General features: G+C 42.3%; 1 protein-coding gene across 1 annotated transcript in view; it reads left to right on the top strand.

The window, feature by feature from the left end:
* Nucleotides 1-15383, top strand: part of LOC311241634 (histone-lysine N-methyltransferase PRDM7-like) — a gene marked incomplete at its 5' end in the record, with an annotated part of 37006 nt that overhangs the window by 3882 nt on the left and 17741 nt on the right. The window contains 3 exons of the mRNA XM_084330510.1: nucleotides 3443-3562; nucleotides 4070-4134; nucleotides 5424-5565. Coding sequence (XP_084186636.1) covers nucleotides 3443-3562; nucleotides 4070-4134; nucleotides 5424-5565 — 327 coding nt within the window. The remainder of the gene's footprint in view (nucleotides 1-3442; nucleotides 3563-4069; nucleotides 4135-5423; nucleotides 5566-15383) is intronic.

Raw genomic sequence — 15383 nt, forward strand, 5'->3', positions numbered from 1 at the left:
CTGTTAGCCAATCAGGCAACTTTAAAAGAATTTTCCTGTTTTCATTAGTCATTTAAAATGTCCAATGCCTTGATGTTGACCATGGCAGCCTCACAACTCCTGAGAAAGTCTGCAAACTCTCTGAGCTCAAAGCTGTCCTTAGATCCCATCTTGGGCCATGCTTGGAGCTTGTCTCTGTATGCTTTTGCTATTGTAAATGGATTACCATATCTCTCCTCCAAAGTCTTCCATGCTGCAACATAGGCAGATTTGGTTCCGAGTAAGAAATAGCCATCAAGTGCTTTCTTAGCTTGTCCACTTACATACCTACGGAGGTAGTATATCTTCTCCTTGTCTTCAATGCTCTTCTGATCAATCAGTATTTCAAAGGAAAGTTTCCAGTCATTGTATTTCAATGGGTCCCCACTGAATGATGAAGGTTCAGGAATTGGAATTCTGTTGACACTCAAAGCACCTGCCAGCATCTTAACAAGCTCTGCTGTACTGTCATTTGAGGAGGTGGTCACAACTTGTGGTACGGGAGACGTATACAGGGACAGAGGACTTGTGGGAGCAGGCACTTTGTTGTCTGCTACCCTCTCATGTTCTAGTACGTCTTTCCGCTCTTCTGTGGCCTCCACTTGATCGTACACAAGAATTCTTGCTCGTGCTGCATTAAGACCTTTCACTGCCTCCAAATGCTGTATCTTTCTCCGCTTTTCCTCCAGAGTCCTTTGTATAGCTCCATGTTCTTCTTCCAGTTGAGCTTTAATTTTAGCTTCCTCTTCCTCTCTCTTTATTCTTCGTTCAACCTCTTCTGTTTCTCTTTCTAAACGTTCTGCTTCTCGTTCTAAACGACGCTTTATGCCTGCTGCCTCTTGCTCAGCTATCTTCTTTTTAGCTTCTGCTTCTAGGCACTGCATTTCCAATTGTTCTTTTTCTTGTTCTTTTAACACTTCCAGAACAGCTTGGCTTGCAGCAGCATCAGCGACAGCATCTCGTCGCTTTACAGAAGAACTGCTTGAATGCACTGAGGTGCCTTTTCTGGAAGAAGTGGCAGAACCAGATTTATAAGCACTTTTCCTGGAAGAAGTGGCAGAACCAGATTTATATGTGCTTGAGTCAAAGAGAGAGCCTGCTTCTGGCCACTCTTTCTCTCCTTCTTCTAACACACTTCCCCCCAGTCTAAATGTGGCTCTGGACACAATTATCTCAGAAATCCCTGCACACAGATCCACTCTTAGACGCGTGTCCTGGTCTGGAGTTGAGATGTCACGTAGTTGATCATAAATATGCTGCACATCATTAGAAAGACCTGTGACATCTGTAATGATATCAGTAAGCAGCTCATTAGACAAATGTTCTGTTGATTGTGATAACGGACCTTTAGAAGATTTAACTTGTGTCCTCCATTTATTGTAAATGTAATTAAATCTTTGTTGAAGCGCTTTGATCTTATCCTCCTGCATTGCTTTACCCTTCTCTGTTAGAGTTCTGGTTCTTTGAGATCGTTTTGGTACCTCTTGCTGAGCTTCAGCACCTTCTTCCTGACCTTCTTCAGGTCGGTCTTGGGAATTTGCACTATCCCTAACACTGTCCCCTACTTCAATCGCAGGCCTAATTGGCTCTCATTGTAAATCACTACTTTAAATTTACCAAAATTTGTAAAGAAAAAATAGTAAATACACCTTTAAACCTTTAGCCTGTTTTGTACTCAAATTTGAATTAAATGCAGTACTCTCCGAGCAAATCAAATTGCTTAATTCAATTGGCTTTCAAAATAACCTCCACATATATATTAAGCGCTTCAGAACGCTTAGGAACATAAATATTAGATGCCAATAATAGCCTTCACCTATAAATTATACGTGCCTTTTATAGGTTATAATTTCCAAAACACACTTTAAATTAGAAATTAATTCAATCAGAAAATATTTATACTTTAACGTTGACACCTTAATGTGTACAAATGGTTAGCTTCAGTTAAATTATATAGGCAAATAAGTCAAAACGTTTTTAGCACGCACACCACAGTAATTAGAATTCACAGTCAAATATATTATAGAAACGTTTACAAAGCACTCTTCTTGACCTGACCACTCTTAACTTATAATGTCCAAGTCCTTTATGGCTTTATCTTGAAACGCTGCTCATTATACTGTGTGCATCTTCTTACTTCTTTGCGGTTATGCGTGTAGTGCGTATTGTTTGTGACTCATCTGTCCTTTGATGTCGGCGCGCCGGCAGCGCAGCAAACAATTGTCGGGGAAGATCCGCTGGACGCCGGCCTTAAACTTGGACTTGCTTCATCGCCCACTTGCATCGATGAACAGTCGAGTTTTCACTGTAACTCCTTCAAGCACTGCAGACACAAGTGGTTTCCTTTCGACGGGTTTATTAAAGGCTTGGTCCTCCAATCCACCGTGAAAACTCGTTGGCTGCATGCTACATAAAAAAGGGGTCTTGTTCTTCTGTTCTTGGTAACAGTCTTAGTGGTACACTACACATAGTCGTACACTCTTCGAATCTAGAGAGCCTGTACAACTCGTCTCACCATTCCTGCCGCTGCAGGTGTCTTAATGAGTCCCAGTCTCCCAACATCCCTGCCGCTTGCTCGCAGGTGTCTTAATCAGACCCAAATGTAACAACACAACAGCAGCCTAACGGGACACCACATATGACCAGACGTCAAAATGAATATATTATAAATTGTAGCAAATTAAATAATAAAGAAAATAAGAAATGAAACATAAATACATTCTCAAATATTACACTTACAAACTGAAATAACATAAATGATGAAACCATATAATGGCCACAGTTACAGTTGTTTTAGGAGCAGTTTGCACGGCCTCCTCTCCGCGGACCTATATTTTATGCATAGCGTGGGTGATGGTGATGATGATAGAAACCGTTGTAGCGCATACAGTTGAATGCTGGCATTACACTCACTGAGGGACACGAAGAAGTCAAGTCCGATGGGATAAGTCTCAAATACAAATCTGGATTGGAATAGAAAATGCATTTATATTAAACAATACAGAATATACAGCACTTCTTGGGGTCTGTAGGGTACGCACTTATTCCCTCCCCCCTGAACATTTATGGAGATGTATGGGCCTTTTAAGTCAGTGATAAAGTGTCTTTCAAGGATAAGTGAGCTCCTGCACTTGATTATTATAGTTCAATATTCAATATTTGATCACCAAAACCGCCCAAAAAGCATAAAAAGGGTGCCCCCCCCCCGCCCGAAAAGGGCCCTCGGTTGAAACACACCACAGGTATAGTGCCATTTTCAGCCTTTGAGTACCTGCCCCTCTAAAGTCCTGTCCACGTCCCTGCTCCTTTGGCAAAGTATCTGCGGTGACTTCTGTCTGTCTGTCTGTCTGTCTGTCTGTCTGTCTGTCTGTCGTCTCTGTCTCTCCTGCAGCCCTCAGTCCCTCTGTCTGTTTTTCTATCTCAGGACTCGAGCCTAAACCTCCGGCCTTTATGGCCAGAAAGAAGTCCCAGAAGGTGATGCTTCCTGTACCGGAGTCTTCAGGGGAGGAGGAAGAGTGGAGCCCTGGTCTGGAGAGACGGCATGGTGAACACAGTGGAGAGAGAACCCATAATAACATTGTTAAAGCTAATTAGCCTAATCAAAAATAGTAGCCTATAGTACATTTACACACACACAGGGAGAATAGTTTATAGCCGACTTAATGATTTTTGATTGAATATTTCTGCTAATGAAGTGAAATATTTATTATCATCAACTATCCAGTTCGTTTTTATAGTGTAAAGTTTGGCTACTTCAAATCATTGAACGTACCGAGAGAGGGGGGGGCTCAGACTCAGCCCCTCCCATTCTCACCCTTGCAGCTGGAGTGAACGTCAAGAATATGCAAATCGATGAAATGTCACGGTCGACATTGACGACGCTGACTCATCGTTGCAGACCTATTGTGATATGTTATATGCCACGATATATACTATGTGATATGATGTAGTATGATATGATGTATGCTACAATATGATATTATGTATGATATTATATAATGTATGATATGATATATGCTACAATATGATATGATTCCTATAATATTAACAGGTCCTTCAGCGGTGAAGAGGTCAGCCCCGGTCAAGAGGTCAGCCAGAGGGAATTCTGCTACTCAGGTCTGCATTGACTCTGTCTTATAATGCTAATAGACAACAAATAGACCATTTTGAATTAAATAGCGCCAGGACAAGTGTATTACAATAACAACATAAACAATATGTCATATCACAGCCAAATTTGTACTGGGAAACTAAATGCCACCAAATACTGTTATACCATCAAAACAAAGAAAAATATAGTGATGTGAAACTTGGGCCACATTGCCCAGCGTTAATTTTCATTGGTAAGACATGGGGCTATGTTTCCAAAAATCAGACCTATCCCTTTAATATAAGAAGATCTAATTATAATTCATTACATTTATATAGCACTTTTCTCAGACTCAAAACGCTTTACAACGTAGGGTTAGGGAAATTGCCTCCTTCACCACCACTGGTAGCACCCAACCTTGGGCTACGCAGGCTCAATGGCTGCCATACACTGGCACCCGGCACACATCACACTACACAATGGCTGCCATACACTGGCACCAGGCACACATCACACTACACAATGGCTACCATACACTGGCACCAGGCACACATCACACTACACAATGGCTACCATACACTGGCACCAGGCACACATCACACTACACAATGGCTGCCATACACTGGCACCAGGCACACATCACACTACACAATGGCTGCCATAATGTACACTGGCACCAGGCACACATCACACTACACAATGGCTGCCATACACTGGCACCAGGCACACATCACACTACACAATGGCTGCCATACACTGGCACCAGGCACACATCACACTACACAATGGCTGCCATACACTGGCACCAGGCACACATCACACTACACAATGGCTGAACGGCTCAGGAGACGGGGATTGATATCAGCCAATTAAGGTGAAGGGATGATTAGGTGGCCTTGATGTCAGAGACCTGATTGGGAATTTGGCCAGGAACGTCGGGCAACCCCCTACTCTTTACGATTCTTTAACGACCGAATTCAGTCAGAATTATGGGATGTTGTTATAATCTCCTGATTTAACAGACTATCTCTGTCTCTCTCTCACTCTCTCTATCGCTCTCTCTCTCTGTCTTTCTCTCTCTTTTGCTCTCTCACCCTCTCTGTCTCTCTCTCTGTCTCTGTCTCTGTCTCTCTCTCTCTTTCTCTCTGTCTCTCTCTCTCTCTCGCTGTCTCTCGCTGTCTCTCTCTCTCTCTCTCTCTCTCTCTCTCTCTGTCTTTCTCTCTCTTTTGCTCTCTCACCCTCTCTCGCTGTCTCTCTCTCTCTCTCTCTCTCTTTCTCTTTCTCTTTCTCTCTCTCTCTCTCTCTCTTGCACCAGGGAGCTGAGCCAGCTGCACCCATCACACCAGGGCTTCCACCGAGGGAGGAGGATCAGGGTTATACCAGAGGGATCAACTTGAGGAACCTACCCAGGGTCATGTATGAAGAACAGGAGGTTCCTGAGGACGACCACTATCATTGTAAGTACTGTATAACCTAGTATATTTTATTTAGTTAACATTGAGATTAAAAATCTCTTTCAAGAGTGTCCTGGCCAAGACAGACAGCAGCGCATTTAACAGGGTTTCAGTATCGAACTATATAAAAACTAGAAGACGTGTATTGTTTCATTCCGCTCGCCATCAGCCTAGAATGTTTTCAAAATGTCATCGAAACGGCAGAGAGATATACCTCTCACATATATAGACTAGGCCAGTGGTTCTCAAACTGTTGTACGCGTACCACTAGTGGTACTTGGTGGTACTGCTGGTGGTACTTGAAAAAAAGAAAAAGATTTATTTTTATTTTTTTTGTGCAGTCAGGCCACTGAACTTAGAAGCAGACCAGGCCAGTGTTTCTAGTTGTGGTGGCACGATAGTTGGATAACCTAAGTGGGGAACAACCAGGAGATCAATGTGACTGAGAGTAATGCAGTCTAAACGGTCATAAATCTTTTATTCAACTTCAGCCCTGATCATAACTATTTTTATTTTTAGATTTTTTTGTAATGTCAGATAAAAAATTATACTCCCACTTTTCTGAAAATGATGTCGGGGAACATAGAACCCGGGGAACATAGGGATGACCCCTCTGTAAGTCACAGAAGATTTGAGTAGATATGTTCTGGGTTTAGGCAGGGCTGTACAGTGCGAGATATATGTCGCACGTGCTACACTGACGTCGGTCTGTGCGATGAATGGATTTACAGTAGCACTGGTGCGATGGCCCGCGTGTGTGATGCATAAAATAAAAAAATTATTGTGACGTATTAAGTTGAATGGGCCACGGCGCCACGCTATCCACTTGGTAGTTGTAGTCTTGTGCGATTAAAAACAATGTCCCGTCTGCATAGAATAGAATAGAAATACTTTTATTATCCCGTGGGAAATTAGACACTGCAAATCGCTCAACATTTAAACATTTAGACAGGACAGGTCACAAATTAGAATAATAACACAAATCAAATCAAGTTGCCTAGGATAAGAGTATAGTATAATAAAATAGGATAAAATTAAATGAAATAATATATACAGAAATAAATACAGTAAGAATATACTGAGCATGGGGTAAACAATTGGTCAATATGGGGTAAACAATGGGGTAAACTATTGGTCAATATGATTATAATTATACCAGAGTCCATATATCAAACTCCAAATCCCATAATTCCTAGCGAACAATATGCCAACAATATGCCAGCGAGTTGCGAGCTCAATGTACACTGACTGAGTGACTTCGACAAAATGCTTTTTTAAGGTATTAAATCCAACAAAAGGATTAGTACAAGATCAAATCCCCAAACGAGCCCGAGAGGGACCACCGTTAATAGAAACGAGACCAAAGGAGAAGATTAACAAGATGTACAGATATAACGCAGAGTGGGAAAATTATTTTCCGTGGCAAATTTTTATCTGTTATAGCATCTGTTGCATCGGTCAAAACCGAGTTCATTCATATAATTTCCTCATCCACTTCTGTCAGCAGTGCACTGACTGCACACAGCAGATACTATCTTTGCTTCGCTACTACAGAAGGCGAGAGCCGCGTCACAGTTATCAACAACAAACGGTGGAAGTCGAGGAGACATGAATAGAATTGATCAACTGGCTAATGCCAGTTAGCCGTTCAGCTAACGCTAAACTACAGTGTCTAACTAACTAACGTGACTCTGCAACACCAGTTCCATTAGTGAGGAAATGGCGGGGGGGGGGGGGGATATTGACAACAGGTTCAAATAGGGGTGGACGGTATAAACGGTATTAATTTGCTCTACGGTATGGATTTTGACTATACCGTGTAACCGGTAGAGTAGCTCTAAAATAGCAATGACGTCATGTAACCACAGCGCAACTATTTCAATCGCATTTGCCCCTAAAAATAGATAGAATTAGTCATAGATAATAGTTATGTGCAAACTGGAAAAAGTTATTTAGGAGGCTTCGCGCAGTGGGCGTGTCAACACGCAATTGTCATTTCATAATAAACGCGTATCACCGCGGCGCACAGCAAGTTTCAATTTTAGTTCCTGGCATTTTTAACCAGTGGAGAAAGGTAAGAGATTTCCCTATCGTTTTTCTTATATGAATTATTCTACGTTAATAAAACATACCTGGTGATCAACTACAGTTTGCTGTAAACATTATGATATGCGTGTAGTGTTATGATAACGACGGCTGCAGCGGGAGCCGGGAGGACGGCTGCAGAAGTGGATTTGCGAATAGCATGCAGCTGCAGAGCCGCAGAGCCAGCGGCGCTTTCAGATCAGGTCCGTTCGACAGCGCCCCCCCACCCAACGGCTGAAAGCTGTGACCAGACCTGAAAGCGCCGCTGGCTCTGCGGCTCTGCAGCTACATATGCTTCTAGCAAAATCCAGCATCCAGCCCGGCTGTTTGCAATGGGAGCAGCACGGACTCGGGACTTATTTTATTTGGAATATAATGACTTTATACGCAAAAGTGGCCTAGTTTTAAGTTAAAATATTATAAATCTACATGCCTTGAGGATGTCATTCTTTATATAGCCTGCCTATCAGGCAAAAAAAATTATTCTAACGGAAACACTGATACCGTGATATATACCGGTACCGTCTATGCTTCAAATTATACTGTGATATAAATTTTAGACCATACCGTCCACCCCTAGGTTCAAAGATAACTTCACATTTATTGGCAATTCGTTTCTTTATATCTCTTGCTCCAGCCAGGTTCAAACCACATGTCTATGTTCCCCGGGTCCTATGTTCCCCCGCTTGATTGATTGATCAGACCACCAGCCCTGATTCCAAACTCTAACCTTAAAGGGGAACTCCAACATTTTTGGAAATTAGCTTATTTAACATCTTCCCTGGAGTTAGACAAGAAGATACATACCTTTTTTGTCTCTGTGCGTGCATTTAGCTTTGGGAATAGATGCTCCGTTAGCATAGCTTAGCTTCATCACTGGAAGTGAGGCAGATCCGTAGCCTTACAGTGTATTGCAAGGTCTGACATTGACCAAATTTGATATGCATGACCTTGGTGGGCTCTAGGTCAACTCCTGAAAACGGGGTCAATGTCAGACCTTGCAATCAAAAGTTAGGGGGCGCACTGAAATTATGGCAAGAGTTATTAGCCCCCTAACTTTTGATTGCAAAGTCTGACATTGACCCCCTTTTCAGGAGTTGACCTAGAGCCCACCAAGATCATGCATATCAAATTTGGTCAATGTCAGACCTTGCAATACACTGTAAGGCTACGGATCTGCCTTACTTCCAGTGATGAAGCTAAGCTATGCTAACGGAGCGTCTATTCCCAAAGCTAAATGCACGCACAGAGACAAAAAAGGTATGTATCTTCTTGTCTAACTCCAGGGAAGATGTCAAATAAGCTAATTTCCCAAAATGTTGGAGTTCCCCTTTAACCAACTTCGAAAGAGGGCCTAAGCTTAACCAGTTCGAAACAAGGCGGACATTAATAATTAATAAAAATTTATAAAAATGTCAATCAAGCGGGGAACATAGGACCCGGGGAACATAGGGATGATCCCGTTCAAACTGTGCTGTTGACAAAATGCCATCATGGTGTGGTGGTCAGCTACGGAGCATCAGAACGCTCACTCGCTCTCTCTCTCTCTCTCTCTCTCTCTCTCTCTCTCTCTCTCTCTCTCTGCCTATGGTTAAGTTTAGGGTCAAGGTAGTTGGGGTTAAGTTTTAGGGTCTCTCTCTCTCTCTCGCCAAACGTTACAATATAAATACTAACTGGATAGTTATTATCTGAAATATTATAAAATCATTAAGTCTGCTATAAGCCATTATCCCTTTGTGTGTGATTATTATTGTCTCACAGTAGTGGGTATATACATTGTGTGTGTGATTTTAGCTAAAGTGGATAGAAAACACAGTACTATGCAAAAGTCTTCTTAACCCTTTAATCGCCAATGACGTGTTAAGACGTCATTCCTCGCCATGCGTAATCTGGTAATCATATTTCACCGACGGATCCTCGACGGGTGCTGGGGATCTCCACTCAACTCTCCAACGGTTCAATATCGCCACCTGGTGGCCGATCGCCAAACCGGAAGTGGGTAAGTGGGGCCGGAAGGCGTCAACACTTCAGGCAACCAACTTGCGTTCAGCGTTTCTCTGATTGGCCACGACGCCCATGTGACTGCGGCAGAGCGGAAATAGGCTGCATTCTATTGCCATGCTCTGCGACAAACTCTAACCTTAACCAACTCCGAAAGAATGCCTAAACTTAACCTTAACCAACTCCGAAAGAATGCCTAAACTTAACCCTAACCTTAACCAACTCCGAAAGAATGCCTAAACTTAACCCTAACCTTAACCAACTCCGAAAGAATGCCTAAACTTAACCGGCGAAAGAAAGACGTTTATATAGAGAAGCGATAAATTAATTAAACGTACAAAAAAAATATTGAAGTGATTCGAACTTGTCACCAACTGGACCGCAGGCTCCACAGCAAGCTGGCGAACGAGTTGAGCTAACCCGTCTTAAAACAGGGGGGATTGCGTGCGGCAACCTGTGCGCCTCTGCCGCTCCGCTCTGGCGCTGCCGCGGGGGCGTGCTAGGCACAAGATGGTTGCCTTAAGTAATGAAGCAGCCGGAAGTGCTTGGTGTCTCCCCAATTCTGTCCGCCACTCGCGATCGCTCCCGGGACTCCATCTTGACACACTGGATAATTGATCGGTTGCCATAACTCAATAAACAACGTTATTTGGACGTATATATTATTATACAACCCGGCAGTGTTGGGAAAGTTCACTTTCTACATGAACTAGTTCAGTTCACAATTTTTTAAATGACCTAGTTCAGTTCATAGTTCATAATTAAATTTTTTTAACTAAAGTTCATGGTTTCAAAAATGAACTAATTTAGTTCTTTTTTGAATTTTTTTTATATCGATTTTTCACGTACAGTTACTTAAATTACAAAAACACACATTGGGACAAGGGGGGGGGGGTCCTCCAGTTCATCTCTATGCCATCATCCACACCATAAGCAAGCCAAAACAAAACAAAAAGAAAAACAAGCAAAAAGGAAAGCAAACCAAGACGGGCACTGTACAGTATTGCACTTGCCTCGAGCCCATTCACATATTTATTTTTTCCTATCCTAGGTCTGTCCATACAATGGGGCACTGGGCCTTTAGAAGGATCCGAGAAATTTCAGCAGGAAAATAGTCTAATAGTGGGGCCCACACCTCCTGAAAGGAAGCGTCGTTGCCTCTATGCATTGCACACAGTGTCTTTCATGGGGTAGCACACCGAAGATCTCTCTATACCACATTTGTAAAAATGGAGGCTTATCCTTAATCCAGTTTATCAGAATGCATTTCCAGGCTGAAAGTAGAAGCTTATCAAATAGTTTGAATTGTAAAGGGTGTCACCCCTCCTACCCAATTGAATGCCACCATCGGCGCCAATGTTAACGTTAATATCACCTAATCTATATTTTAAATTATGGCTGTGTCTAATCTGCCCGTCGCTTATCAAAGAATCATTTTCCAGTCAGTGTTGTCAAGGCAGATTGGTTTTTTATCGCTTCATTTCCGTTTGAGAGCATTTTGAAAAGCGCCCGTTTTCAGGTGAAAAACAGCCCATTCTGTGATAATCTCCTTTTACTGGAATATTCCAGAACGTTGATATTTGTCGGCCTATTTATGAAGCGTTTTCAAATAAACGCTAGATGATCAATAGTATACGTGGCCGCACGCACGTTTGAGGCGCGCGCTGATAATAGCCGTTTTCATTTCCTCATGGATTTTACAGTGAAACCGATAGAGCACATATCAGAAAAAAGCTTATATCCTCAAACGAGTGATTATCCTAACACTGATAACATAGATTCCTTACCTGACATCAGATGGTATCCAAATGGTATATTCCAATTCCTGATCACTATTCGGAAAAATCGATAAGTGTGTAGATCTAACGTGTATACAGTAGAACTCATGATCAGCGGGGCTCAGAGGATCCAGAATGAACTCTGGTAACCCCGGCTGCATCAGTGGACTGGAAAATGTGTACTGGAATGTTTTTTTTCCCCCCCATCCATTTTCATTGAGTCCATTCCATTTACCATTTACCATCTGGGAGACGATAGGGGGCGCTTTTTTCACATCATTCTGATCGCCGGCGGCCCTTGGGTAGGCTAGGGTAGGCTTGCGTGATGCAATATGATTTCAGATCGCTAAAAAAAAAAAATCAGAGAAATCTCGTGAGTGGCTTTCAACGTAACTATCGTAAACCCGAGATTAGCCGTGAGTGGCAGTCAAAGTGTTAACAATTGTATGTTTGATTGATTGATTGAAAAGTTTATTAACAGATTGCAGAATGGGTACAGTACAGCTCATATACAATTGTTAAGGGGATGCAGACCAGAGAGACTTTCGTCTTGTTTACATCAGGGTCCCCCATTTTCAATTCATCATATATGACTGAGCTGTACTGTACTGTACCCATTCTGCAATCTGTTAATAAAGTGTTCAATCAATAAATCACTTGGCCCCAGAACCTGGATAAACACTTAGATTCCCAAAAGTAGTGATAGACTAGCCTGTAGGTACCCAGGTCTGTTTGACATTTCGAACATAAAGGAGATATTGAAAGGCCCATTTTGTTAGTTATTTTTTCAATAAGTTGCTGCGAGCTTTTATTTGTAAAAATTATTGAACCACAGACAGCAATCGGAATACTGGCATTTCCATAACGCTTTGCTGCCGCCCATTCAGTCCACACTAGTAGCTGCAGCTTTCATCTCTACAGTATATTTTCAAAAACATGAGGAAAAACGTAGCTTGAATTGTCTTTTATGAAAACTAAAACAGGACGTTTGCATATTCTCAATGTTGCTGTCGACGACTCGACGTCGATGTGCGGACTTGCTTCTTCAAACCGGGTGGACAAAGTTTACAGACAAACGTTAGATTGTTTCCGTCTGGTCATTACTGACTTTAACGTTAAACTCTTTTTTTAAATGCTCAAACGCCGACGTCTAGAGGTAGAGTCTGACTGAGCGAGTGCTGCTGCAGCTAGGCCTGCCGCGATAAGCAATAAATCGATTAATTGCTGCGATAATTAAAATGAATGCAATGATTTTGACGGCCGCGATTAATTGCTATTTGCGCGTTTGTTTTAATGAGGCGGAACCAGTGCCCCTTGTCAGTCACTGTCCGTGTTGGGAGGCGGGCCGCTGGCTTTACTACAGAGCACAGCACAGGAGCTCCGTGGGGCTAACGTTACCCCTCATTGTGTCTATTCTACTAGCATTAACGTTACTCATACAAACAATCAATAGCGAGTTATATTGATCACGCTATGTACGATAGCCATGCTAAAACGCTAGCACAACATTAGCACCTAACCTAACAACAAGCCTTAACAAGTCAGCGATCTTTTTGCGAGACTAAACTCTCCGCTCGGTGGCAAATTGTGTTGATGTCGGTTTTGTTTAATCAATAAATGAGGCAGAATACACAGTGACTGTATCCTTTGTTTATTGCACTTGTGCCTGCTGCAAACATAATGATTATGAAATCCTATGCGAGACATTAAAGATGGCGGCTTTCTGTTTTCGTTCAGACTCCCTCTCCAACGAGTGACGCGTCTCTATTCTGACCAATCAGTGGTCTGCAGTGTTTCACGTGACTTTTCTGGTACCACTTCTACTCGCTTGGAACCACGACAGAGCAGGGACTAAAAAAGTACCCAAAAAGTACCTGATAATCACAACAATACTTCCAGTCCGGTCGGTGGGCTTCAAAATAAAAGTCTAAAACACCGGAAAAGACAGAACACATTCTCTAACCGGTCGCAATAATATCGCTTATCGCGATATTTTCGGGGGCAATTAATCGCCCAGCAAAATGTGTTATCGTGGCAGGCCTAGCTGCAGCTCTCGGCTTCGTCCATGATACTGCTCGCAGATTCCGCGGTTCCACTGCTTGTTGTGAGGAGTCTGATGACGTAGCCAGGGGTGACAGGCGCGTTGCCAGATCGGGTGTTTTTTCCGCATACATTTGAAGCCTGTTTACAGTGTTTTAACTGGGTTTTCGGCTGAAATGCATATGAAATCTGGCACACCTTTGAACACCGTTATAATAGAGTGCTGAGAATGAATGCACGTTTGAACGCCGTTATACAGCGCTGAGAATGAACGCGTTCTCAATTGCGTTCATTTAGCGGATATACCAGCGTTTCCGTTAGCCGGTAATTACCGGTTTTTGACCGGCAAAATCTGTTTAAGTCCGACATATTTCATCTCTCCGGTCTTAATGTCCGGTGAAAATAATTCCCTGAGTCTAAGCACAATTTGATTATTTGAATTGTATTAAAATAGGCTAAAATTAAATAGCCTATGCGATGAACGAAACGATCATTACATTTGTTTCCTCGTTGCTTCTAATAATGACAACGACGTTGTCAGCGAGCGAGAGCTTAGTGCTGGGTGTGCAAACTTTTGTGAAGCTGCAGAGCCATAGCACAAGCAGCCCAATGCAGTATTCCAGCAGTACTCCAATTCAGCCATTTTCAGCCAATGTTGGGTGGGGGGCGCTGCTGTGCGGTTCCCAGAAAAGAGCCAATAACAGCTAAATCAGCTTCTCTGCAGCGCCATACTCTTTGCAAATAAGTCGTTGCGAGGTGGAGAGAGTCGTCACGCAAACCACGATAATGTTGCCGTCTCTCTGCTTTCTCAGTTCTTCGCTTGATATAATTAATACAAATGTCCAATATAACGGAATTCGTTAGCTCATAAAAATGTGATTATAACAGACTGCTGTTTAGTGTCGGACCGACTGCCCACATACGCGGATAAAGTCAGCAGCAGCACGGAGTATCGAGGGACTTATTTTATTTGGAATATATTAATTAATGACTGTATACGCAAAAGTAGCCTAGTTTTAAGTAATAATATTATAAATCTACATGCCTTGAGGATGACATTCTTTATATAGCCTGCCTATCAATTGTTTTAAAGCTCAATAAACTATGACCGGAATTAATCTCATTTGTCCGGTAGATTGAAATCTTGCAGGTCACGGAGACCGGCAACAATTTTTTCTAACGGAAACCCTGGGATATACAGTACGTTCAGTTCACGTTTGCCCAAAATACGAACGCGTTCATGAACGATCGTTCATTGAACGCGTTCGGGTACATCACTGCAACCCGGAAATGGTTCATCTAGATCAACATCCCATAATAGCGAACTTTTTGCTCCAGTATCATCCCCCATCGCTACGAGGAAGCTGCGGTGAGTTTCAGCGTTTTTGATTATTATTATCCATACAAACTGCTATGATCAATATATCACCCATACTACAAGATTCATTTAACGTCTGTCATTGCATTATAAACGACCCCCCCCCCCCCCTCCGGTCAACATCAGATGATGAGTCATGACGTTTAGGACCTTGTACAATTGAAATTTTGTATCTGACGTCAATCGCTAGCAAACTGCATTTGATGATGTAATATATGCATAAATGGCTATCTCACGTTCTAGGAATTACTGCAGAAAACGATAAACATATTTATACTGACGGTATTTTTATATGAATGTGTGAATGAAAAAGTAAAACGTTCCTACACCCTGAACAATAGCTAATTGATGTTGAATGGGCCATAGTAATGTCAATTTAGCAATACAATTTAAAAAGTTATAGCCCTGCAAAGTAGGTGAACATCTCCATAGACAAATAGAGCTGGCAGTGATCAAACATTGATGGATATAAGCGTGGCAGAGAAAGGGTTAAGCACCCAAGTTTTTATATAAAGTGTCTTACAGTAGATTATTTTATT

Source organism: Notolepis coatsorum (assembly GCF_963971535.1).
Source record: "Notolepis coatsorum genome assembly, chromosome: 15".
Taxonomy (NCBI): domain Eukaryota; kingdom Metazoa; phylum Chordata; class Actinopteri; order Aulopiformes; family Paralepididae; genus Notolepis; species Notolepis coatsorum.